At 43.6% G+C, this 23795-nt stretch overlaps 2 protein-coding genes across 9 annotated transcripts in view; one reads left to right on the forward strand and one right to left on the reverse strand.

Annotated features, from left to right (window-relative positions):
* The window catches only part of Syn3 (synapsin III), a 496250-nt gene that overhangs the window by 164122 nt on the left and 308333 nt on the right, over window positions 1–23795 (forward strand). For all 7 annotated transcript variants that reach the window (XM_060377798.1, XM_060377800.1, XM_060377801.1 and 4 more), the window contains exons 5-6: window positions 5457–5613; window positions 8306–8395. In XM_060377798.1, coding sequence (XP_060233781.1) covers window positions 5457–5613; window positions 8306–8395 — 247 coding nt within the window. The remainder of the gene's footprint in view (window positions 1–5456; window positions 5614–8305; window positions 8396–23795) is intronic.
* Window positions 1–23795, reverse strand: part of Timp3 (TIMP metallopeptidase inhibitor 3) — a 118415-nt gene that overhangs the window by 56958 nt on the left and 37662 nt on the right. The window contains exons 2-5 of one of the 2 annotated variants that reach the window (XM_021660906.2): window positions 21237–21319; window positions 15451–15562; window positions 14861–14982; window positions 10346–13988 (exon numbers count right to left, since the gene is read on the reverse strand). In XM_021660906.2, the coding sequence (XP_021516581.1) occupies window positions 13791–13988; window positions 14861–14982; window positions 15451–15562; window positions 21237–21319 (515 nt within the window). In that variant the 3' untranslated portion in view covers window positions 10346–13790. Of the gene's footprint in view, window positions 1–10345; window positions 13989–14860; window positions 14983–15450; window positions 15563–21236; window positions 21320–23795 lie in introns of those variants that run through there. The other variant, XM_060377810.1, reaches the window with a different exon arrangement.

Raw genomic sequence — 23795 nt, forward strand, 5'->3', positions numbered from 1 at the left:
AATTGGTTTCAAACTTAGTTGCTTTGTCCCAGGGTTAGAGCAATATTGATGGCAAACCTACTTGCTGGAATCATTAGAGTCCAAGCAAGAAAGGAGACCTCATGGCTCATTTAGCTAAGAAGATGAAGGTGACTGTAAGCCAGGCTCTATGGATGTCAAGGATTAGGCAGTCACAGGCAGGAGTTTTATTTCTGTCCCTATAAGACTATAAGAGCATCTGTTTTGCAGCAAATGGGATTCTTACAGGTAGAAAAAAAAAAAAAACAAACAGTCTCCATCCACTAACTTCTTATATGACAACTCCTTTTCCAAACTACACTTCATGAACAGCAACTCCAGAGTCTGATGAGGCCATTTCTTAGGGGTCCCAATATTCAGACCAGTTTCTGCCACAGTAACACAACAATTTGCTAATGGGAGGGAATTTGATCATGAGTTCTGCCTGCCAAAAAAAAAAGGTATTGGCAGATAAAAATCCATGACATTCTTCCTGCTCCTTGGAGAAACTTTAAATCACTGTCCATGAAGAAGATCTACTTCTTTTCAAAGACTTAAGACTTTCTATAAGCATGCACCCAGATCTGCCCCAGCTAGAACTGAATATATTAGGGCCACATGAGCATCTCATCCATACTTTGTCACTTCATTTGCTTACTTTTAAAAAAATTTTATATATATTTGTTGTGTGTGTATATATATATATGTGTGTGTGTATATATATATATATCAGAAGAGGTCACAGGCATTTCTTCAACAAGACATTCATATAGTTTTACTGTAGTCACTCACTCTTCTTACTCCCCCTTTCCATTAATCATATTCATTTTCCACAAACCAGGCAACCTTGTTTCGCCTTTCCTATGTCTTATGATTATATATACCTATATATAATCTATGCTCCCCAAATTAAAGAAAATATATAGTTGATTAAATCTATGCTCCCCAAATTAAAGAAAGTATGTGGTCCTTCTGAGTCTGACTTATTTTGCATAACACAATGATTTCTGTTTGTATCCATGTTCCTACAAATAATGTAATTTTGTTCTGGTTTATTGCTGACTAAAACTCCACTTCTTTATATAGTTATTTTTTGATAGGCACGTAGGCTGATTCTATAACTTGGCTATTGTGACTAGGGCCAACATAGTTATTGAATAAACACAAATGTGTTTGATATTTGTTTAGTATCTCCTTTATACACGTGGCTCTAGATTCCTCCGGGTTGCTAGTTCTATAATAGCAGAGATCTTGTTCACATCATCTTGACATCTTCAGTCTATGTTATAGTGCTTGGAAATATCTGGGGACCAGAGGCATGGATGTTTGGAAGATGTGGAGAATGTGGTCATCCTCTACCTGCATAGAGAAACCAGAATATGGGTTCAAAGGAAGCAGCTACTTGCTACTGGTCATTAATCTGTCTACATTCCTCAGAGCTCTGTCATAAAAGAGCCTGTGCATTCTATGAGGCAGTGACTATGTCTATAGATTGTAACACATGCCTAGCCAGCTCTCATTCACACACTGAATGTGAAAATAACTTTACACACAGGAGATCAACTTGAGTTCCTTGGGGTTAAAATTTTCTTGTCAATGCTGATAGTCCTCCATAAATACTGAACATGTATCACTGTAAAGCAACCCCATAGTTACCAGGGTCACATACTATTGCCTGGATACTCTGACCATCAGACTTCGTTTCTTCCCTGTGACCACAAGTAAAGAACTCCCTCCCCTTCACAGTGACCATTCCTTCTCATGTATATTGTTTATTCATTCCTACTTATGCATACTCTCATTAATGCCTTCTTCTAGCCTCTGTGAGTACTGTAGCCATATACTTAGCTCGTCTCCATTCCTCTCCCCACAGACACATAATTAGGAATAAAAATTAAAAATAATTAAACACTATTCTATTCTTGGAAGCTTGTCTGGACACTCTCTTCCTAAGCAGAGAAAATTGCTTTTCTTATGAAGTTTCATATTTTTTATTAATGTCTCTGTTATGAATTTTTCACACATCTAAAAAAAGCTAGGAGAGTAAATAGCCACCTGAGACCTCTGCTTCCTCAAACAGGCTTTACCCCTGGCAAGAAACTGAATTCCCTGCCATTCTTCTTGGCGATGTAGACCACCTGGCCAGGAGGGGATTCTGACTGAGTGTCTGAACCCTCTAAGCAGCAAAACGGAGAAAATAAGTGAAAGGCAACAGCTGAAAAACTAAGCCAGGGAAGTGTGGGCCTAACGCATTTACATGCCTTCTTAAAAGATGCACCCAGGAAAGACATTACCACCCTCAATGGGGCAAAGGCAGTGCTCCTAATGTGCTGCTATATGAGAGAGCAAAGTGGAGAACCACAGTTGTTGTTGTTGTTTTTCAACATGGGAAAAGATGTGAGCAGATTCGACCCAGAGAAGAGCTTGTCTGATTGCATGCGGGTTGATGCCCCATGTCCCGCCTCTGAGAAAAAGGTATCGGACGGGTCTGTTGCTCTTTGGGTGGATGACACCTAAATGAACATCAGTACAAAGTCCCAATTTATTTCTGATATCAGAGATCAGACCTCTACTCTTGCCTGATGCGTCTAAAACAAAAAGGGGGAACTGTAGAGAGCTGCGTAATGCCGCGCCTTAAAGATGGAGCTGGTTTCCACCTTCCACCTTCCTGATGGTGAGTGCTCTCTGTCACGAACAACTCCACATTTGGCTAAGGCTGAGGATCTGGCTTGCTTCCATGTATGTGGACCTATCTGCATTGCCCACGTGGCACACTGGGGTTGGCTACCCAGAGGCTATTTAAGCTGTGGGCTGGCTTTCCCCAGGGTCAGATGATTGTTCAAGGTTCCTGAATAAACTGCGTTGAAAAAAAAAAAAAAAAGATGTGAGCAGAGTCATAAAAGAAAGACAAAGCCTATCAGCTCTCATCAGAACTGGTTTCTTTGTCTTCCTCTGTGGAATGGTAAGGATAAGGTCAAATGGAAGAGAAAGAGGACCTACCCTATCATTGGACTGGGGGAGAGACATAGGAGAAGGAGGGAAGGTGGGATTATGAGGAGATGGGAGAGGGGGCTACAGCTGGGATAGAAAATAAATAAATTGTAATTAATAAAAATAATTTAAAAAGAAAAAATTACAGTAACAATGACCTAGAAAACTAAAAAAAAAAAAAAAAGACAAAGCAAATGATTAATTTTTAAAAATAAAAGTCAAATAACAGAGACATGCAGGGTATCTTTTGGGGGATGACTCATCAGATTGAAACACTCATTGCTTACAGGCCAGTAACACTAGCTACTTGAGAGATTAAGGCAGAAAGAACAAGTTCAAGACCAGCCTAGCTTACAGAGGGAGTTCAAGACTTGCCTGGGCAACTTAAGGAGATGATGTCTCAAAAGAAAAAAGAAAAGTGTTATACATCAATACTAGTGCATGTACTGGTTCTCGATTTAGTCCCCAGTACTGAAAAGAACAATAAAATAAAATTCCCCGTGAGATGGAAATTGGGAAAATGAACCTTGAAACTGCCGTGTGTGTGTGTGTGTGTGTGTGTGTGTGTGTGTGTGTGTACATATGTGCACGCAGGGTTGGGGGGTATCCTTTATGGGCAGTGTGAGGGAATTACCAAAGGAAGAAAGCAAAGTGCTTCGTAGAATGTGCAAGGTCCCAAATATGATTCCCAACAGTGATTAAAAAGAGGAATGGGAAGAAAAGGAAATAGAGAAGCAGGAAGAGGAGGAAGAAGAAGAAAAGGAAAAGAAAAAAGAGGTGGGGATGGAGAAAGAGGAGCTAGGGGAGGAAGGAGAAAAAAGGGGAGGGGAGGAAGAAAGGAAAAAGAAAGAAATGTGTTTTTGAGGTTATTTTGGTCATAGAGGAACTATTCATATCATTGCATTATGTAGAAAACCTTAGAATCATAACTGATAGAAAGCATGAAATCAATTATATGTATGATGCATGCTGTATATAGTAAAATGCATAGTTGGATAAAAATGTGTATATAAAGGTTGTTAGGCATTTTCTCTGCACTTTATAAAGTCTCCTGCAATTTGTTTACTTCCTTGTACATTCCATGAGTTTTTTGGTAAATCATAAAAGTAGAAAACAATTCTGTTGCAAATAAGTGCTTCTGATTGCCATCAAATGCCTCCTACATTCTTCCATCTCAGTTGCTCTCATTCCAAGAGTCTAACTTCAGCTTTTCTACACTAAGGCTGACCATGCCTACAAACAAATTGTGAGTTATGCCACAGGCCACAATCTGGTCTAAGTGGTCAGTGGAGATGAGTCACCATTTAATGGAGAAGACGCATTTGCTTTGACAGGAGGGAGAGGTGATGTTCACAGGCATCCCCACCACACCTAACCTTCACATACCTGCCCTGGGGGAGTCAAACAACAGGGCATCCATCTAGAACCAAGGTCAACATGACCTGAGACACATCTACATTGTGCACGTTCTTTTTGTCTGTCCTCAGTGGGATCGAGTCCTTCTCTGAGAGTTATTTTAGCTTACGTTTGAATTATTTTAAAGAGACAAATTTCTGTGAAGGTAAGGATATGACTTTAGATGAGACAGGCAAATCAATAGCGCCGTGTTGAGTGTCGACCCTCTGTCCACTGTGAGGCTGGTTTTCCTGTGTGTTTTAAAAGTAAGGAGCCTTAAAATAAGTTGGCCTTTGACAGTGTGAATAGAACACTGTAAATCTGCCAGAATCCAGGGTGTGGAATAAAAAGCATAAGGGCTTGAACCAAAGGTAACTATCTTGTATACCAGCTTTGTGTTTGGGGGAAGTTAATTTCTCACAACTGCAATCTTCCTACATATAAATAGGGGAAGCACCACCCTCCCTGAACCCTGTTGTCAAGCATTTACCAGGACCCTTTCTCCAGAGAGGCCTAGCAGAGAACCTGTGTGCACTTGGAGTTTGCCACTTTCCAGGGGCTGCTGTTTAAAAGGTACAAGGCCAGTTTGATTGGAAACGTACAGGGAGGAAGTCCAAACACCAGACAGTTGACAGCTATAGACCTAACCCTTCCATTCCCTGAAACATTCTATTTGAGCAAATTATGAATTTTCCCAAGTTTTAGGATGTACCTCTGAGAAATGGGAGCATCCATACAGAAAGGAAGGCATATATTCTGTATGTTGCTCAGAACCTAGCAAAAAGTTATTCCATTGCTCAGTCATCTGAGACATTTTTCCTGGTTATAAATATATTGGCAATTTAGGAAACAGCCTAAAACCCAAACACAAGAAAGTATCTGTTCTTTTTAGTTCACTTGGTTTGTAGCTGGGTAGCTGTGAGTTGTGCCTGGCCTTTTCCATCCCCTCTACTACCCTGCTCTTTCAGCTGAGAGCTCCTATGGGTAGGAATCACATAGGGTCAGGGCTATGACCAGCAAGCCATGGTTATACTGCCATGTGGTGCTATCACTGTTGTTCCTTCTCTTGGCAGGTCCTTCAAACCGGACTTCATCCTGGTCCGACAACATGCCTACAGCATGGCTCTGGCTGAAGACTACCGCAGCCTGGTCATCGGCCTCCAGTATGGAGGGCTTCCGGCTGTCAACTCTCTATACTCTGTATACAACTTCTGCAGCAAGCCCTGGGTGGTAGGTGACAGACCAGCCCACCTAAAGCATGAGGTGGTCTCCCACCCTGTAAATGGCTCCATTTCCCAACACAGAGCCTCAGCAAGGAGGGGAATCTTATTTAAACAACTGAACAAGCAAATTGACCCCAGGTCTCTTTTGGGAATTGCAGCCTCACAAATATTATGTATAACACATTATGATACAGGATTGTATTATAGGAACACTAATCTTGATGAAGTATAGCTCTCTTGGTAGAGTCCTGGGCTCAGTCTCTAGTGCTTCATAAACTAGTACTGTTACCTATAATCCCAGCACTTACTAGATGGAGGCAGGAGGATCAAACAAGGTAATCCTTGGCTATGTAGTAAGAGTTCTAAGGCAGCCCAGGCTACTATGTGAGACCGTGATTCAAACAAAAACAAACATATATTGCTGTTTTTAATATCCTAGTATAATTTTCTTACAGTTTTTCTTCGAAGTTACTAAATGTTTACTGACTATCAGAAAACTGCTACAGGTGCCCATGCTATTACTGTAGTTGAAGATGGCATCATCCTTCTGTTATACAGAGAAGAAGGCTTAATTTCAGGCCAGATAGGAACTCTCTGGAACCTTACAGTTAGTGAATGGTGAAACCAGACTTGAAGCCCTCTTTCTCCAGCTTTCACACTTGCTTTCTCCCCATTGACTCAGTAGTCTCCACCATTCATTTCATTTCTCACGTTTCCATTCACATGTCGTCAAAAACAAAGGGTCTTCCTAAAATACCAGCCCTCCTCCATTCTCTCAAATACTCTCAGGGCCCTAAGTCCACTTGGTTACCCGACACAGACACATGGATTTGCACCTAAATAACATTCCTTTATCTGTCATCTGTCTCGTAATATGAGAACAGCATAGACAAACACACATACAGTGATAATACCAGAGTGCCTGCCACTTAATCTCCCATTCTAGTGGAACAGTCTATTAACAAATATGACAACTGTGTCATCTGTCCTATGATGCATACCTGGAGAGCGACAAATGAGGCTTATAGGTGTGGAGAAATGCTATGAAATCTTTGGTCCACCCTGTTTGGCTGCCTGTCTATCGTTATCTGGGAGAGAAGGGCATTGATTAGTCTGGAGCTAGATTACCCAAGGCCAAGTTTCTCCACATAATATGTGCCTGAGAGCCATTACATTAAACTCTCTGAACTTTGCATCCTTATTTAGAAAAGGATGATAATAATAGGGCCTTCCTGGTTTTCAGTTGGGGCATGTAAAGTGTTTGTAATCATGGATGCTACATAGCATACTCACAAGAAATAATAATTCTTGCCTCTTACACATGGACTAAGTCTGTATTGGGATGGCGCTCATTATTTGTTGAATGACTATTTAGATTAGTTCAATATATGTTGATAGGCTTGGTTGTTGTCATCCTGCCTGTGGTATCCTGGTGTCATAGACTCATTCATGGAATCTAAGATTTGAGCGCCATGAAAAGGAAACTGTCCATAGTTTTGACAGCAGCAATTTTATTAGCATTCACTATGTCATGTGCTCAGCCCCAATAAGTAGGAATCTCCACTGTACATAAAAGGAAACTGAGAACCACATAGCTGGCAGGAAGTGCTACAGCTCTTCTCCATAACCAACCAGCTTAGCTATGAGTTACACTCCCTCCCTGAACTCTAGTTTTCTCATCTACAAAATGAGGGATAACCCCAAACATCATTTCTTTTATTTCTCAGGTTCTCCATGCCCTTTAAAATGACTCTGTGCTGTGCTGCACATGTGAGCTGTTCCCCAAGAGAACACAGGAATCCATTGTAGAGTAGGAATTTCCTTAGCTTCCTTGTCTCTCTGTCCAAGATCTTAGCATTTGGCTGGCACCAAATATGGCTTTTCTTCTAGCTACCAGGTACCAACCAGGTCCAAGTTCTGGTATCCATTTGTAATTCTCCTTTGCCTTCTGAGTGAATAACATTCTTGATCCAGACTTTTAAAGCTCATGATGACATATAATGAATCACCCTTTGCTTACTTCCTCACTATCTCTTGCACCTGAGGCCATAACCACGGCAGCTACTGAGGGCCTTCAGAAACAGTGGTCTCTTTAAACACACAGAATATCCTTCTTCTTTTTATATGGTAGGTCCAGGGAGCCTTCCTGATGGCCCCCACTCTCTTCTGTTCCCAAATTCCCCATGCTTCCTAACAGCACTACCTTAGCATCTCAGCCTTGTATGTACAATTTAAGAAACTGACATTCAGAAACCTACAGTGACCCCTGCCCCTCCAGGTCTCATAGATAATAAGTAACAGTAAATTTGAATAATAGAGTCTGGACTCAGAGGGAACATCATGAAGTGCCTACAATGCTGTCCTAGAAAGATAGACATTGCAGGCAGAGGGATAGCAGGATTCCTAGAAAATTGTACTGGGGGCAAGGACCTTGTGTGAAATGACCGAGAATGCAGTTAAGTGCTTGTAAAATGTTGAACTGAAGCCAGTGACTTGCCAGCCTTCTAGGTTAGAGGAAGGCACAAGTGGTTAAAAAAGAGAGTGATACCTAGCCACGGAAGATGGCTTTTGATCCTAGTGGTGGACCACAGCTTCTGGAACTTAGCACATGACAGACACTTGACAGCCAGGGTCGAGTACAAGCCAGGATTCTGGTTGGAAACCCTAGCTGGCTAATGAGCTCTCCTTTTCTCTCCCAGTTCTCTCAGCTCATTAAGATCTTCCATTCCTTGGGTCCTGAGAAGTTTCCACTAGTGGAGCAAACATTTTTTCCCAACCACAAGCCAATGGTGAGTGCCTTTTTAGCTCTGCTTATCTCCATAATGCAGGATGACCTTACATGTCTATCTCCTGAGTCTCTCTGGGTGTCTCACATCTTGCTTCCTGTTTATCTGGACTCCACAGAGGAGCCTTCATGTGCTTGTGGGAATGTCTGGTGTTTCTTGAGGGAGGTTCAACTTTCCTAGGGGAAATTCGGGCAATAGGGTAAGTGACATAGGTACTTGGTATTCTGTGAAACCTTGTTAATTGCTAACATATCAAGGGACATCTTGAGCTGGTGTACTAGAACCAGAGGTTGACCATAAAGGGGAAAACTATTTTTATGGTAAAATGTTATCTCCAGTATACTTCTCCTGCGACTTGGTTTCCACTGTAATTTTAATAAAAGCTGTGATATTTTATTTGAGCTGATTCTTAAAGAGCAGTGTGCTTACGTGTTTGATTTCCTTTCTTTAGCATGTACCTGTATAATCTCTTGGAGTCACCTGGACCCAAGCTTTACTACCTATTTGGAAGGTTTAAGCCTAATATCTGTCTGAGTGGGTTGGAGAGTTCTGAGTCCACACTAGAATTTTGATAGAAGAGTTCTGAGCATGCCTATAGCATGCCTGCATTTGATTAGTCATGGTCAGTAAATTTGTTCTTTAAGGGAATAGAAGTCTTGGGGAGCAAGAGTGGGGTGTAATCACCCTAGCTAGGGACTGTAGTCTGATTGTAGAATCCTAGGCTCTGGCTGCTGAGCTGGACAGGGCCTGTTTGAAGGGAACAACCTAGCCAGTCAGAGGCACTCATGGATTGTCTATTTACTGTATCTACCCATCAGTCACAGCATCCAGGGTGTCTGATTGCTGTATAGGTATAGGTAAATCTGAATTATCAATTTGACGTGGATAAAGCACCCAGATTAGTAATGAACTTCCTAGGTGTCTGTTGGGCCTTTGCAGAGAGATTTCCAGAGCCAGCAAAGACCCACTTGGAATGAGGGGCTTCTAGCACCATCTGTGAAGTCAAGGGCCAGGATGGGATAAAAGAAAATGGAGGAAGGTTGGAGCTCAAGCATTCTTTTTTAGTCTACCATGATGAAAGCTGCTGGTCCTCCCACAATTTCCTGGGCACAGTGAACTAAATAAAGTCTCTGAAACCAGGATCCCAAACAAAATAAATTGTCTCTACCTTAAGTTTTTTCTTTCTGGTATTTGGTAACAACAATGACAAAGTCAGACTAACATAAAACGTCTAAATATTCTAAGAAAATTCGGGATTTGTCTTCAAAGTAGTTAATTATTAATTGCAGCCCAGTCTACTAATTAGATTTTAGGCAAGAATTTCCTTGAAAGTGGTAGGGCCATAACAGGCTGAGAGTCTGTGTAAGTAAGTGGGCATATAATGTAGTGCCTGACATATGGTGGGTACTCAGAGTGGAGGACCTTTTAAATGGGGACAAAGGCCATGACTAGAACACTGGCAAGGGAGGGATCACAGTTAGGTGGGTGGGGAACAGTGGAGTGTATCATTGAGTTCTGGGAGGAGCTTACTAGTTGTCCCAGGGCTTCAGAAATTCCTGCCATTCCCAACTAAGAGCTTCACCCAGGATTTCATTTAGACAATTGACATCAAGTATGGCTGCCTAGAAGCTTGTACTACTCTTCCATCATGGGATTCTCAGGAAGAAAATAAGGAAAAATGAGACAGGTCTCGGGCATATACCACCCACCAGTGATTAGATAGAGATCTCCTGAACCTCAGTAGAATGAGCAAGTGAAGTTAGGGCTGGATTAGCGGGCATAAGGAGCTAAGGATACCTCTCCTGAAATCTCTATTGCAAAAAAGGGCTTAATTGAGGTGTCACAGACTGTAGCCATGAGCCGAAGGAGGGTGCGTGTAGGGATCAGAGAACAGGGAGAATCTGCTGGCAAGCCCTCCAAGACAAGACACAAGAAGGCAAGAGATGGCAGGTGTGTGATAGAAATGAACCACTTTACTGTTTAGAGTAAAGGACGCACTATAAAAGTGAACATTGTGCAACATTACAAGACAATATACACCCGGAGTATAAAATTCATAAATAGATGGAGGAGGGCTGCAACCCGTGCTACAGAATTTAGCAACAAATACATTCCTTCCACATGGAGTTTTCTCTGGTTGGTTTCTCTTCATCACTACTGGGCTTCAGCACAGCTGACTTACTAGAGAAAAAGTAGACATAGAGAATCTAAGGTACCCATGTCCCCAGAGCATGTTTATTTTCTTGGATCCTTTCCTACTCAGCCCAAACAGCCAACTTAGATCTGTTGACACCTCTCTCCTGCCTTCCCCATTACATTGAGCTTCTGCCATTACATTTTTTTTTAAGTTTCTCTCTGATATAAATACCAGGGTATTATTTTTAAGTAGTGGGAACCAACCACCTAAATGCCACCTTGGTGCAATGCAGGGAAGAGTAATTTTTCCTGAACCCACATTATCTCCTGGACAGATCTACCGCCAAGCATTTTGTCTCTTATTGTTTAAGAAGCATGGCATGAAACAGTATTTGTATGGCAGGGCTAGGTCTGGAGAAGGTAGGCAGAGTCTGGGGAGCAAAAGCTTGTACATAGGAATTTCTTGGTTGGAAGGCAGAAAAGATGCCTGGATGAGACAGAGAGAGAACTTGGAGTCACAGTTGTTATGGCCCTGGACTTTGCAGAAACCATGGCTTCCTGGTTGAGTAGAAAATAGGTCTCCAGAAGTGGGTGGCAGATGACCCAGAGATAGTTGATACAGAACAAGGACATCAGTGTAGTTTTTGTTTTGTTTTTGTTACTTCTCCTTCTCACCCTTAGGATTCCATGAGAAGGAGGCTGGAGGAGTCTGTTTCTGGTACCTTCTGTTTCCTTTAATCTTCAGTCTAGCTAGTGCTCGAGTCCCAGTATTCTACCCTTCATTCTACTGTAGAATTTGAATCAGAAAAATGGCATGTGGGTTTCTTTTTCTTTTTTTCTTCTCTTAGACACAGTGTACATATGACAGCCTACACATGACACATGATTTAGCAAAATAAGACATTCACAATATGCTTGAGATATCAAAGTGTCTCAGCTACATAAATGACTTTAAATTATACAGTAAGTGAACAGGTGAAATAAACAAAGCTATTGCTTATAGAAAGCTCAAATACAGGCCTCCGATATGTGACTTTACAAATGACCCCTCCTTGCCCAGGACATCTTGCCAAGGCCTCAACAGCCAACTGGGGTATGGTTTTGCCAATTCATTTTATCTTCAGGTTAACGTCAGGTGTGTGCCTCATACTCAGGCCTCACCTTGTGTCTCCCTCTAGGAATGAAGTGATTACACAGGGATTGAGACTGACCAAAGACCTCTTGAAAGAGACACTGGGGTGCACATATAGGATGGCACTTGAGCAGGGATGATGTTAAGGAGACACTGAGGTTGAAATAAAGAACTCCAAACAGTAAGTTGGAGACTTAATCCTTAAGAACGACTGGCTTGCTGACCTCAGCTCCTTCTGCTGTACACCATGAAAAGGGGTGTCCCTTCTGTTCCCTGTGAGCACAGGGGAAAGCTACAAGGGAATGAAACCAATCATGAGGAAACTTGACATCTATTGCCTGAACTGTCTTCCTGCCCTGCTGGTCTATCAAACACCTGGCCAAAGCATTGGTATGTGTGAGGTGGGGGCAGACACTGGAACTTATTATTGCTCTCTTCCTGTCTCTCTACTTTTAATTGATAACTGTGTTTCCTAAAGTGGAATGAACAGAAGATATGATACTAATAGAGGATAAATAACCATAATCTGAAGAGGCAGAAAGTAATTGTGTTAAATGTCACCACCTTACCATCTCAAGCTCTTGTAAAATACAATATCACCTACTATTGGCATTGCATTTTTGACACTAAAACTTAAAATAATTTTATTTAATAGCAAAATTTATATTATAGTTTTATTTAAAAACAAAAATACGACACAACAAAAGGCCTATAGTTTGACAGCAGAGCCTGGCTCCTTTAGTGACCAACCATGTTCCTTCTGTGAGGTGACCACCTCAGAAGGTAATGTTCACCCAGTACTGAGCTGGGGAAGAAGTGTATGCTGTCCCCAAAACCTGGATAGGAAGATTCCACTGAGAATGTACAGGAAGATGTACAACTGTCTCATGTGAAGACCCCTAACCTACACTCACACTTACCTGCCATCAGCTGGCCAGTAAGGCAATTAAATGAAGGGCACCCAAACACAAAGCAGAAGGAAGAAAGGAGATAGGGGGTGATATGATTCTAGTTATAGGGACAAGAGTGTGCTGAGGGTTTCAATTTTTAATTCAGATAAAAAAAAGTCAACTTGGAATGTCATAATTTCCCAAACAACAACAAAAGAAAAGAGATTAAACTAATAGCATATTTAACAGTATTGAATAGAATTCTGTGTCTATAAAAATTAGCTTATAATCCCCTGTGGGTATATGCAAATGTATACATAAACACATCCTGCTAGATGACCTAAACACTATTTTGGAAATAGTATTCTCTACCGAAATCTACTTGACTATATCTGTGGATAGTGTGTATTTCTCTGGCAAGCTTCCAGCCAAACTTCTCCAAGATTTTCCAGGAGAATGTCTCATGGGAGGCAGGAGAGGAAAGATGTTCATCTCAGCCCTTTGTCTAAGCTTCTGTACAGCCAGACAGGTTGCCTGCTGATCTCAGGCAGATGTTTAACTATTCACCACCCACCTCTGAAAGTTCTGTTATTCTAACATGGATGCTAGCTTTAGGATCTGAAACATCTGGTTAACCCAAGTATCATAGGGCTGCATAACCCATTCCTACACTTTGACATGCAAATATGGACAGAACATATGATCCAGACACAGTTGTTTATCCTTTGTGTATAAGGTCTTTCAAATACCTGGTATTTATCTGCTTGCTGCCCTTGACTTTTTGGGGAACAATTGGACTTCTGCCAACTTCCTTATTCATGTTCTTTGTGTACTGGGAAGAAAAAGTACATGTGGAAGTGGTTCTAGGATGTGGTCAAGAGAGGAAGAAGAAAGAGGAGTAGCTATTAAATGCCCAAATGGGATAGATTTTTCAATTTTTCTTTTCCTAAAAAAATATAGATTATATATCATGAAGAAGAGGAGTATACATGCCTTATTCTTTCTGGCTTGGCACCAGAGATTCAGTTGGAAATGGGTGATGTCAAAACCAAAAAGAAGGAGTAGGGGAAGAACAAAGAGAGTATTTCCAAATCAACTCCATAGACATCAGAGACTTTAAGCGTCCCCAATGCTAAATTTGCAAGAAAACAGGCACTAATTTCATTGTCGTCATCTGGGAAGAGTTAGTGTCCGGGAGGCTCAGCGGGATAGGAAAGAGGTGAGGTGGGCAGGTCTGGGTTCAGGGGTCTGTGGCATTGCTGATGCTCTTGTCTGGAGGGGCCCATCCTCTGTACCAGCTGCAGTAGCCACCCTTCTGCCGGATGCAGGCATAGTGTTTGGACTGATAGCCAGGGTAGCCAAAATTGGAGAGCATGTCGGTCCAGAGACACTCATTCTTGGAGGTCACAAAGCAAGGCAAGTAGTAGCAGGACTTGATCTGCAGTGATACACAAGCCACAGTTAGATGACTGCACCATGACAGGGCCATCCTGGATTCAAACCCTGGAGGCCCTACCTTTTCATGCTGACAATATAGTTACAATAGTACCATACCATTGAGCATCTACCAGACACGGTGCCTCTAAACTATTGGTACATTTCTAACTTCCCTCTATAAATAAAGAAATAGAGGCTCAGAAAGCTTAAGCAGTTTTCTCCAGGTTTCACAACCTGTGGGTCCCAAATTTGATGTGGGAGACTAGCACTGTTGTAGGAAATGAAGGAATTAAAACAATGAAGGTGTACATTTTAGAGTTCAGCTCTCCTGGGTTGGAACTCAGACTCGGCAAGCTATATAACCTAGGATCATATAGCAAAGATCTTTTGATTTCTTACCTGTACAATAAAGTAATAGTAATTAAGAACATATGATGAGATTATTATGAGGATTAGGGAAGAGAGTGACTCAACTCCCTTCTATGACCTTGTACTTGGGGAAGGAACTGGACCTGGTTGAAGAGAGATGTTGGGCAGCAGCTGAAGTCAGCAGACCTCAGCCAGCTTTCCTACCTGGGCAGGGCCCCAGTGAGTCAGCTGTCAGTGTGAACCCTCCAGGGAAAGTTCTTGTACCTGTCATGGCCTTGAATGGCTGGGAAGGGCTAGGATGCTCAACAGCCTCATAACCCAGCAGCTGTCAAGTAGGCACCATCCAGGCAATGAATACAGAACAAAAGCATTCTTCAGAGCTCTTCTGCCTGCCTTTCCCCAGGGCAACATTCCTTACCACCCCTGCACCAACCCCAACAGGCTGTCTGTCCCAACAGAGCAAGAACCAAAGCTTCCAGATTGACACCTGCCCTCAAAACTCACCTTGCAATTGCAACCGAGGTGGTAGCGGTAATTGAGACCCTTGCGCTGGGACAGTGTGAGGTGGTCCCACCTCTCCACAAAGTTGCACAGCCCTGTATACATCTTGCCTTCATAGACACGTCCTGATGTGGGATTGGAGGCAAGGGGATAGGTATTCTGTTAGATTCCTATACTGCCAAGGCCAGGCACTGACCCTGGGTTTGTGATACCCTCCCCAACAGCTTTAGATATGAACTCTGACCATGTTCTCTAGATACTAATGGAGCTTGAGATACTGAACATTCTGCTGAAGGTCTCAAAGCTATTGGGTCGTAAAATTCCTTAGGGCTTTGCATGCTGCCATTCCTACGACAGCCTAAAGGTCAGTTTTGACATAAAAGAGACCTAACAGATTAACTGTCGAGGGCTAGAGAAGTTTCTAGTTATGTTAAAGCTGAGATACCATGAAATCAGGGCACAAGAATGTGCATGATGGAGCCAAAGCTGCCAGCCAGCACTGGGTAAAGCGAGACTCAGGACACTGCTGACTCAGCTTCGGCAGACCCACCAGAGCAAGGGGGCAGTGCCTTGGTGCTCCCAGTGACTCTTACCTGTCAGCAGGTACTGGTACTTGTTGACCTCTAGCTTAAGGCCACAGAGACTTTCAGAGGCTTCCGTGTGGATGTACTGCACGTGGGGCATTTTACTGAAGCCTCGGTACATCTGTGGGCAATAGGAACATGATCATAAGTGAGGGCCCAAGGCCCAGTCAACACGCTGCTGAGTAGCGTAAGAGTTTCTGGTTTCCCTGTGCAGTCAGGCAGCAGCAGGCTATGAACTCACCACCACAGAGTTCCCTGAATGACAGAGGAGACCATCTATTCTTCTTCCTGAGCCAGGATGGTATCTTCCTATCCCATCAGGTACATGTTCAATCCAGCTGCCCCATCTCACTCCTCTATCTACACATCTCTCTAACCCTGACATCCCTTCATAGATCCAAAGCAGTGACTATGAAAAGCTCCAAGAGCTCCGTACAAGTTCTGAGGGGGTAGCTAGCCAGCCATCTGGCCTTCACATGACATCTCTGTGGCATATTGGTGTAAATAAGAGCATTCTTACTTGCAGCATCTTCACAAGGGCCAAGAGAGTAGGTACCAGGAACTCCGTTTTTCAGATCAGGACACTAGTAAATTCTACTTGGCTAGAGGAGGGTGAACTCAGGCCAGGCAATGTCTTATATTCTTGTTTTTCTGAGCTTCTGGAATGGCACTGATTTCCTTTACTCAAGATGAAGCACATAGACATAGATGTAAAATTTTAAAAATCAAAACTTAATTAAGCATATCATTATTACTAGGTTAAACCATGTAAAATTCATCTACAACATGACTGACTAGAGTGGCTGCACCCAATGGAGACATTGGAGACCTGGCAGGGGAGTGGACAGAGAGTAAGGATGTTGGTAATCTTCTTATGATATGTAGAACAGCCTCAGGTACAGAGTTATCTGGGCCCAGGGTTGGTGACACTGAGGGTAGAGACTGCTAGAATATCTAGCCACTGAATGCCCAGAACCTGAGAGGCAGGAGCCCTAATGCCTACTTTTACAGATGTAGGGCCTGAGCCTTAGACAGGCTCAGAGGTTTGTCTATAGTCACACAATTGTAAACCGCAGGGCAAAAAGTCCAAGAAAGATAACCCATAGTCTGTGGTCTTAATGGTCATCTGTCACCATTTCTACCTGCAGCCTTTGAAGCTTAGGGGCCATGGCTTCCACAGCAGCAGTGGCGTCTTCATTTCTAGCTCTTGGGAGGTAGGGGTGTTTTCTGTTTCAGCCTGTGCTCTGAGTACCTGCTGTGACCTTAACAGAGACTGAATACATTCTGTCTAGGATGTGTCCATGTGTGTTACACAGCTCAGATCTACTGAGGCCACACTGTCAGCTGTGAGCCAGGGAAAGTGGAGGGGGACACGGAGGCCTGGCCTGATCCTTACTCTCAAGAGGCCTTGAATTTCTGGTTGTCACTAACCCCAAGAGCTTCAAAATAGAACTATGTCCCTAACATGCATTATTAATTAACCAGGTAATTAAAACAAGTTAGACAGTGTACTCCATTGGTGCCTTACCAATAACCCACTAGGCCTGATGGGCTGTTTTGTTTTGGTTCTCCCTTCTATCTGGCAATTGGCTAGCAGAGACAGGTGGGCCACACAGCACAAAGCCATCTCTTGGACCTACACAATCGTGAAAGAGAGGTTTCTGCTTATTTGCAGAGTGTACTATCCTGATGGAATAGATGCTTTCTGATCCCTTCTTCTCCATTGGGGCTTCCCAACAGAACAAGGAAACTTGGGGTTCAGTTACACCATGGGAGAGCATAGATCAGACTAGAAAGATGCCATATTTGATGCTGGATGAGACCACTCTGGAAATACATTTAAGACTCCTAGTGTAAAGAATACCATCATTACAGCCTGCAAAGAACGAGCTACACTGACTTCCGTACTGGGAAACTAACTGTTCAAAATGTTTCAGGTTTGAGCAATATTTCCACTAAACACTCAGTGGATGGAGTATGTGACAACAGAGAAGGTCCTGGCAAGGGCTAGATAAAAGGCTAGATAAGAATCTTGCACCATAAGAATCTCAGGCATTGGAGGACAATGGCTCCAGAGGCCGGAAGGTCAAGGGGTCTTACAGCTGGAGGAAACCCCGCTGGTGCTCATTTGCTTAGACAAACCACTGAGGAAAGGGCCCAGCACATTCCAACTGCCCAGCAGATCTATCCTGTGCCTAGTTAGGTCAGGCAAACCACATGACCAGCACATGTACCCCTGGGATCCTCCTGGGACCAACTGGGACATAATGTCCCCCACATTCTGTCCCTTACAGCCTGCCTGAAAGCATGTCTGTGCTGCACAAACAATAGCCCCTGGCAAACAAACTGCTTTCCCATGGTCCTGATGGGAGATAAGGCTTCCACAAATGACAGAGGCCAGCTCTGGAAACTTCCACCTTTGCACCACAGCTCAATCTCAGCTAATCTCTAAGTATGGGTTTATAATAAGCTCCCTCAATGTTCTTAAAGTCTCTCCCCCCCTCACCCCACACTGTGGGTCTGTGTACATTCAAGGCATGCCTTAAAGGAAGGAAGAAATGCTGTGCGCCTGTCCTCAGAGGTCAGATATGCTGGCTTTTTCATGTCCTCTGTTCTCTAAATTCCTCCAGTCCTGCTCCAGAGCTTCCTGGCTGCTATATCTGACCCTCTGGACTAATCTACAATAGGACAAGGGACCAGTGCCAGCCTCATCTGCTTCACTTTCGCTTCCTCCAGACACTTCTGATATACCCTTTGCACACCAGGAGTCACCTCTTCAATCACACACTAACAAATACAACCTGGCCTTAAAGTCCCCTGAGGGAACTAGACACCAGCAGGTGAGGAGCAACCCCCACAGTGCAGTCTGTCTGGGGGCCCAATACCTTTTTATCTTCTGGTCCTCCAAGACCCAATGGTAACGACCCTATAGTTTGCCACTTTTTAGTCAAACACTCTTGTCTGTTACATAACTTGGCCTCACCACTAAGAAGATAAATATGAGGTTTTTTTTTTCACAGCCCTAGCATGAGGCGGGTTTATACAAAGGCTTAGCAGATTGCCTGGGGCATAGCATATGCTTGATAAATTGCTTGCTAGTCTTGTAATAATTATGACTAGTATATCCTTGTCTCCCCATTTTACAGCCCACAGCACAGGCAGGGGTGAAGAGGACTGGGGTGAATGGATAGACTCCCATTCCTATCCAGTGCCTGCCCTGACATGCAGGCAGGTGGTCCCTCTAGATATTAAAAAAAAAAAAAAAATTTTGACTAGTTATATGGGTCATAACACAGGGCTGGGAACAGAATCAAAAGTTAATGAAAGATATTAGATATAGCTAATGAGAAAAGCCAAATAAGGAAATCTGGGGAGTCATGTCCACCTTACCAACCTTGGACAAGTGTCCCTCCTCCAAAGAAGCTCCTGTTACATCTTTTGCAGGTTGCATGTCAAGAGGCACACAATTAGAAAAGGTCCCCTAATGCCTCAACTTGACACTCATATCTGCCCTTAATAAATGCATGATTCTGGCTATATTACTTCCCACTGAACCTAATCAGAAATAAGTGAAAGATTACAATATTGAATACCATCATCCTAACACCATGAACCCAGCTGAAGGACAGTGAACAGAGAACAGAGAGCAGACTGGTTCTGAGTGGTGTGCTGGCAGACTGGTGGGTAAAAGTACAGTTATTTAGTCTCTAAACAACTCCCCCAGTGGGTGTGACACCAACCAGGGACATTCTGCTGACAGAAGGGCCTCTGGTAACTGGGCTTCTAAGCCCTAAGGGCAGGAAGGAAGGCAAGCCAGTTTAGGAATTTCTGCTTCCCAGCTCTTTCTCTACGGCAACCTCAAAGTTTCTCACAATGGAGTTGTTGCATAGGGAGCAGGGGAGGGCCTTCCACTGCCAGAGGTTGCAAAGTGGGTTTTGGGGTCCTTATTACTCTTCTGGCTTCCCACTCCTGGCCTCCAGGTTGTCTGAAAGCATGAACTGCTCTCATGACCAAGCTCAGGCGGCCAAGGGCAACAGGCCAGGGCTGAGTCTGAACATTACATAACCAAAAGCCTGGGAGTGTTTCTACAATTGAAGCCAGAGCAACAGGTCCCACAGAATTAGTGCATCTAGCCACAGGCCTCAGACCTGAAGGTCAGGCTCTAGGATAACTGGGCTCTACCTAGGGGTGAGTCACCCCACACCCCCCAAGACAAGTCCAACCTGGGCCTTAACACTTGTCTCCTCTGAGGATTTTTTAGACCTGTGGGTCTCACCTCCATCTCTTTAATTAGATGAAAACCATTCTCCAAGATCTGCCTGTTACATGCCAGACGACCTTCCACACACACACACATATGTGCACACACACATATGCGCAGACACACATATGCACGCGCACACTCATACACATACACACACACACACATACACACACACACACACACACACACACACACTCATACACACACACATAATGCCCAAAGATGCAAAGACCAGCAATGAGTGAAAGGACAGGCAGTTCACATAGACCTCTACACATCCCGTCTTGAACTTGTGACTAGTCAGTACATGTATCTTCTTCCCTCATATAACTATAATCCTAAGGTAGAAACTGCCTAAGGTAGACACTACCAGTTACGATACTTGAACATTGAGGACTTATAGGTGCTATGCCTAACCCTACACTACCAACAGATGGTAACACTATGGCTTAGAAAAGCACTAGGCCAAATTCAGTGACCTCTTTAGGAGTAGCAACAGGACCAGGACATGGGTTCTCTGTTTTCCTTATGATAGACTTCCCTGCCAGGTTTAGGACCATTCAAGTGTTGAATGAATGGTCTGACGACGTGACTATGCTTAGCAAATATTCCTAATGAACTATAATGCAGGAAGACAACCAAATCTGGGAAATAGAGAGAGGGCCCTGTACTTAGCACTTTTTCAGTGTGAAGACTGGGTGAATGGAGATCTATCATGTAGCCTTAGTGACTGCACTGGCCCTGTAGGTACAATGCAGGTCAGCTCGCAAGAGCTCTTACTGCTTTGTGGGCTCAAAGGCCACAAACACAGAGATTTGCATATAGCTAGGATATAAAGGCACAGGTAAAGAACAGCTGAGTTATTTAAGCTGGAGCTCCTGTCCTTACTGCCACCAAGGCAAATATAAGGACATCCTTACAGCAGCTACTACTGGCCCCTGCTTAGAAATGACACTACCAGTTAGGATACCTGAACAGTAAGGACTTATAGGTGCTAAGCCTAACCCTACTCTACCAACACATGGTAACAATATGGCTTATAAAAGCACTCGGCCAAATTCAGTGACCTCTTTAGGAGTAGCAACAGGACCAGGGCACTTTTTCAATGTGAAGACTGGATGAATGGAGATCTATCATGTAGCCTTAGTGACTGCACTGGCCCTGTAGGTACAATGCAGGTCAGCTCGCAAGAGCTCTTGGGAATGATGTGGTCCAAGATGAGGATCTTAGGGGCATTAGATAAGCCAAAGAAGGGCAGTGACTGGACTGAGGTTTCACATTCATCAGGTAACAAAGAAGCCTGCCTGGTTCTAAGGCTCAACTTCCTAACAAGGACCTCTGAGTGACTGAGCTGGCTTTGGAGCAAGCAGCCACCCTATCTTTCTGTTACCTCAGCAGCTCCCTGGAGCCGGCTGAGGCTTCTACACTGAGCAAACACACATTCCAGTTCCAACCACTTGGCCTCCCTTGGGCATGGTTCTGCTGGAAAGCCCCCAAGATCTCTCCTGGGGCCAGTGATGATGTCACTCACCTTCATCTGCTTAATGGTGTAGACCAGTGTGCCAAAGGGCCCCTCCTTCACCAGCTTCTTTCCCACCACTTTGGCCCGGATCACTGTAGAGAGAGCAAGACAGAGAGGAACAGGGTTAGGAAGGAATGAACTACACCTGGAAGGGACATCTCTTCCTGATCCCCTGTCTCCACATGTCCTGGCTCATCCACAAGGATGTGATGAATTCCAGCTCTCTTAGCATCACAACTCAGCATTCTAACTGTCCCATGCTCAGCACTAAGCAAGGAATCACAGCCAAATCTAGATCCCAGGAAGCCTTTTGAATAGTCTCCACTCCAGCTCCCCTGTTGTGATGGAGACAAGTAGGAAACTTTGATTCTGGCTTACCATCCCTAAACAACATTCACAATAGTCCAGATCCTTTGAACTGAAACAGTTAGGTGAGACAAAGCAGGTATAGCATAACCTTGCCTTTGACGTATCTTCTTTAGATGAATGTTATTAGAATCATTATCCTGAGCACCCAAAAGGGAAAGATTCCTACAACATGCACTCTCAGTGCACACCTACCATACTCAACAGTATTGATCATTATTTACTCCTCCACTGCCTCCCACAGTGTATGTTGTTTCCAGTCATGAAAATAACAAGTAGCTCTTGCACTCCCTGATTAGACTTTTCTCTTCAATAAAGAGGGATTCACTAAGATGATTAAGAGCCTGTTACTTCTGCTCCTGTCTGACTGTAAAAGATACCCTCTCCCTTCAAAACAGTCTTCAGGGTTTTTTTTTCATTTATTTTTCAATTTATTACAATTTATTCATTTTGTATCCCAACTGTAGCCCCCTCCCTCACCTCTTTCCAATCCCTCCCTGCCTATCTCTTCTCCCATGCCCCTCTTGCTAGTCTACTGATAGGGGAGGTCCTCCTCCCCTTTCATCTGACCCTAGCCTACCAGGTCTCATCAGGATTGGAGGCATTGTCTTCCTCTGTGGCCTGATAAGGCTGCTCCCCCCTTCAGGGGGAGGTGATCAAAGAGCCAGCCACTGAGTTCATATCAGAGACAACCTCTGTTCCCCTTAGTATGGAACCCACTTGGAGACTGAGCTGCCATGGGCTACATCTGTACAGGGGTTCTAGGTTATCTCCATGCATGGTCCTTTGTTGGAGTATCAGTCTCAGAAAAGGCCTCTGGGCCCAGATTTTTTGGTTCTGTTGCTCTCCTTGTGGAGTTCCTGTCCCCTCCAGGTCTTTCTATCTCCCCCTTAAAGCAAACTCCACAGAGCAACCAAGGACCACATGTTGAAAGGGGAAGCTATAACTGTAGAGAGTAAGTCATTGTGTGTGGATATGTGGGGGAGATCACCTAATTATACAAATTAGTGAAAGTCGGGAGCTGCTGCAGGGGGGCAGTGTGGCATCTGAAGTTCGCCTACTAGGACTTTACAGGATAGAGGCAATGTTTACTAGTTTTGAGCTGTGAACCAAACTCTTTAGTTTGAAGGTGCTATTGACGCCCTAACCTCAAGTTCCTTCAGACATGCAACAAATGCACACACTCAATAAATACTTGTTGAATACCCTTTACCAATAACACACACACACACACACACACACACACACACACACTAGCATGTACATGCACACATGTGTGCACGCTTGCATAAAAGCACTTTCATTCTGCTGTGTCTCTTATCCTTCTCTCCTGTAGATATCCCATAATGTTTCTAAATTCTTTAACTAATCTGTTTGCTTTAAAAAACATTTTCATGAGGAACCAAGTCCTCATCCCTCTGGGGTTTTTTGCTTACTGAGCCTGGATCCCACTTTTGTGGTCAGACATGAAATCAGAATTTGAATGAATCACTGACCCCTCTAAGACCGTTTTACCATCCTGACAACACAAAGCCCACTAACAAAGCCAGATTCAGACCAGAGGCATTCAAGTCAAGATGGGGTGAATGGCTATTTCCAGGTCTACTGTAAAAGCCAGACATTGATTGACAAGGTGCCAGAACAACCTCCATGTCTGCTCCAGGGACTCTTTCATCTACCCCAACCTCAGGGACACATTGGAACAGCCCAGCTGTTGGGCAGAAAGAAGATCTACCTAGACTTAACAACAGATTCTCAAGGAACTGAAGTGACTCTATGTTCAGCTGCTTCACTTATCCAGAGGTAAACTGGGAAGTAAGGCTTTACCTAAGGGGAAGAAGGCAAGAAGGATTCCTTTAAATAGCAGCATCTAGCCTTTCCTGCAGCGAGCTCACCTTGATTTAGAAAGAAAATGTCTTAAGCAAGCCTGCCCTATCAAGCTAGGTACTACTGGAAACTTCTGCATATAAGGTCAGCCAAATCTTTTCTTATCCTGAAATGTTCTGAACTAGGAACTTTTACATCTGGGGACAGTTTGAAAAAATATACACTGATTTTTTTGTGTGTGTGTGCTCAGGGAGTTACATCCGAGTTCAAATCCCACCATTACTGTGTGGTCTCACTACAGATCTCTCTGGTTTTATTGGCACAATGCCTTCACATCAATTACAAGTGACATACTTATAACTAGTGGAGAAACTC

This window comes from Meriones unguiculatus, chromosome 2, assembly GCF_030254825.1.
Source record: "Meriones unguiculatus strain TT.TT164.6M chromosome 2, Bangor_MerUng_6.1, whole genome shotgun sequence".
NCBI classification, from domain to species: Eukaryota; Metazoa; Chordata; class Mammalia; order Rodentia; family Muridae; genus Meriones; species Meriones unguiculatus.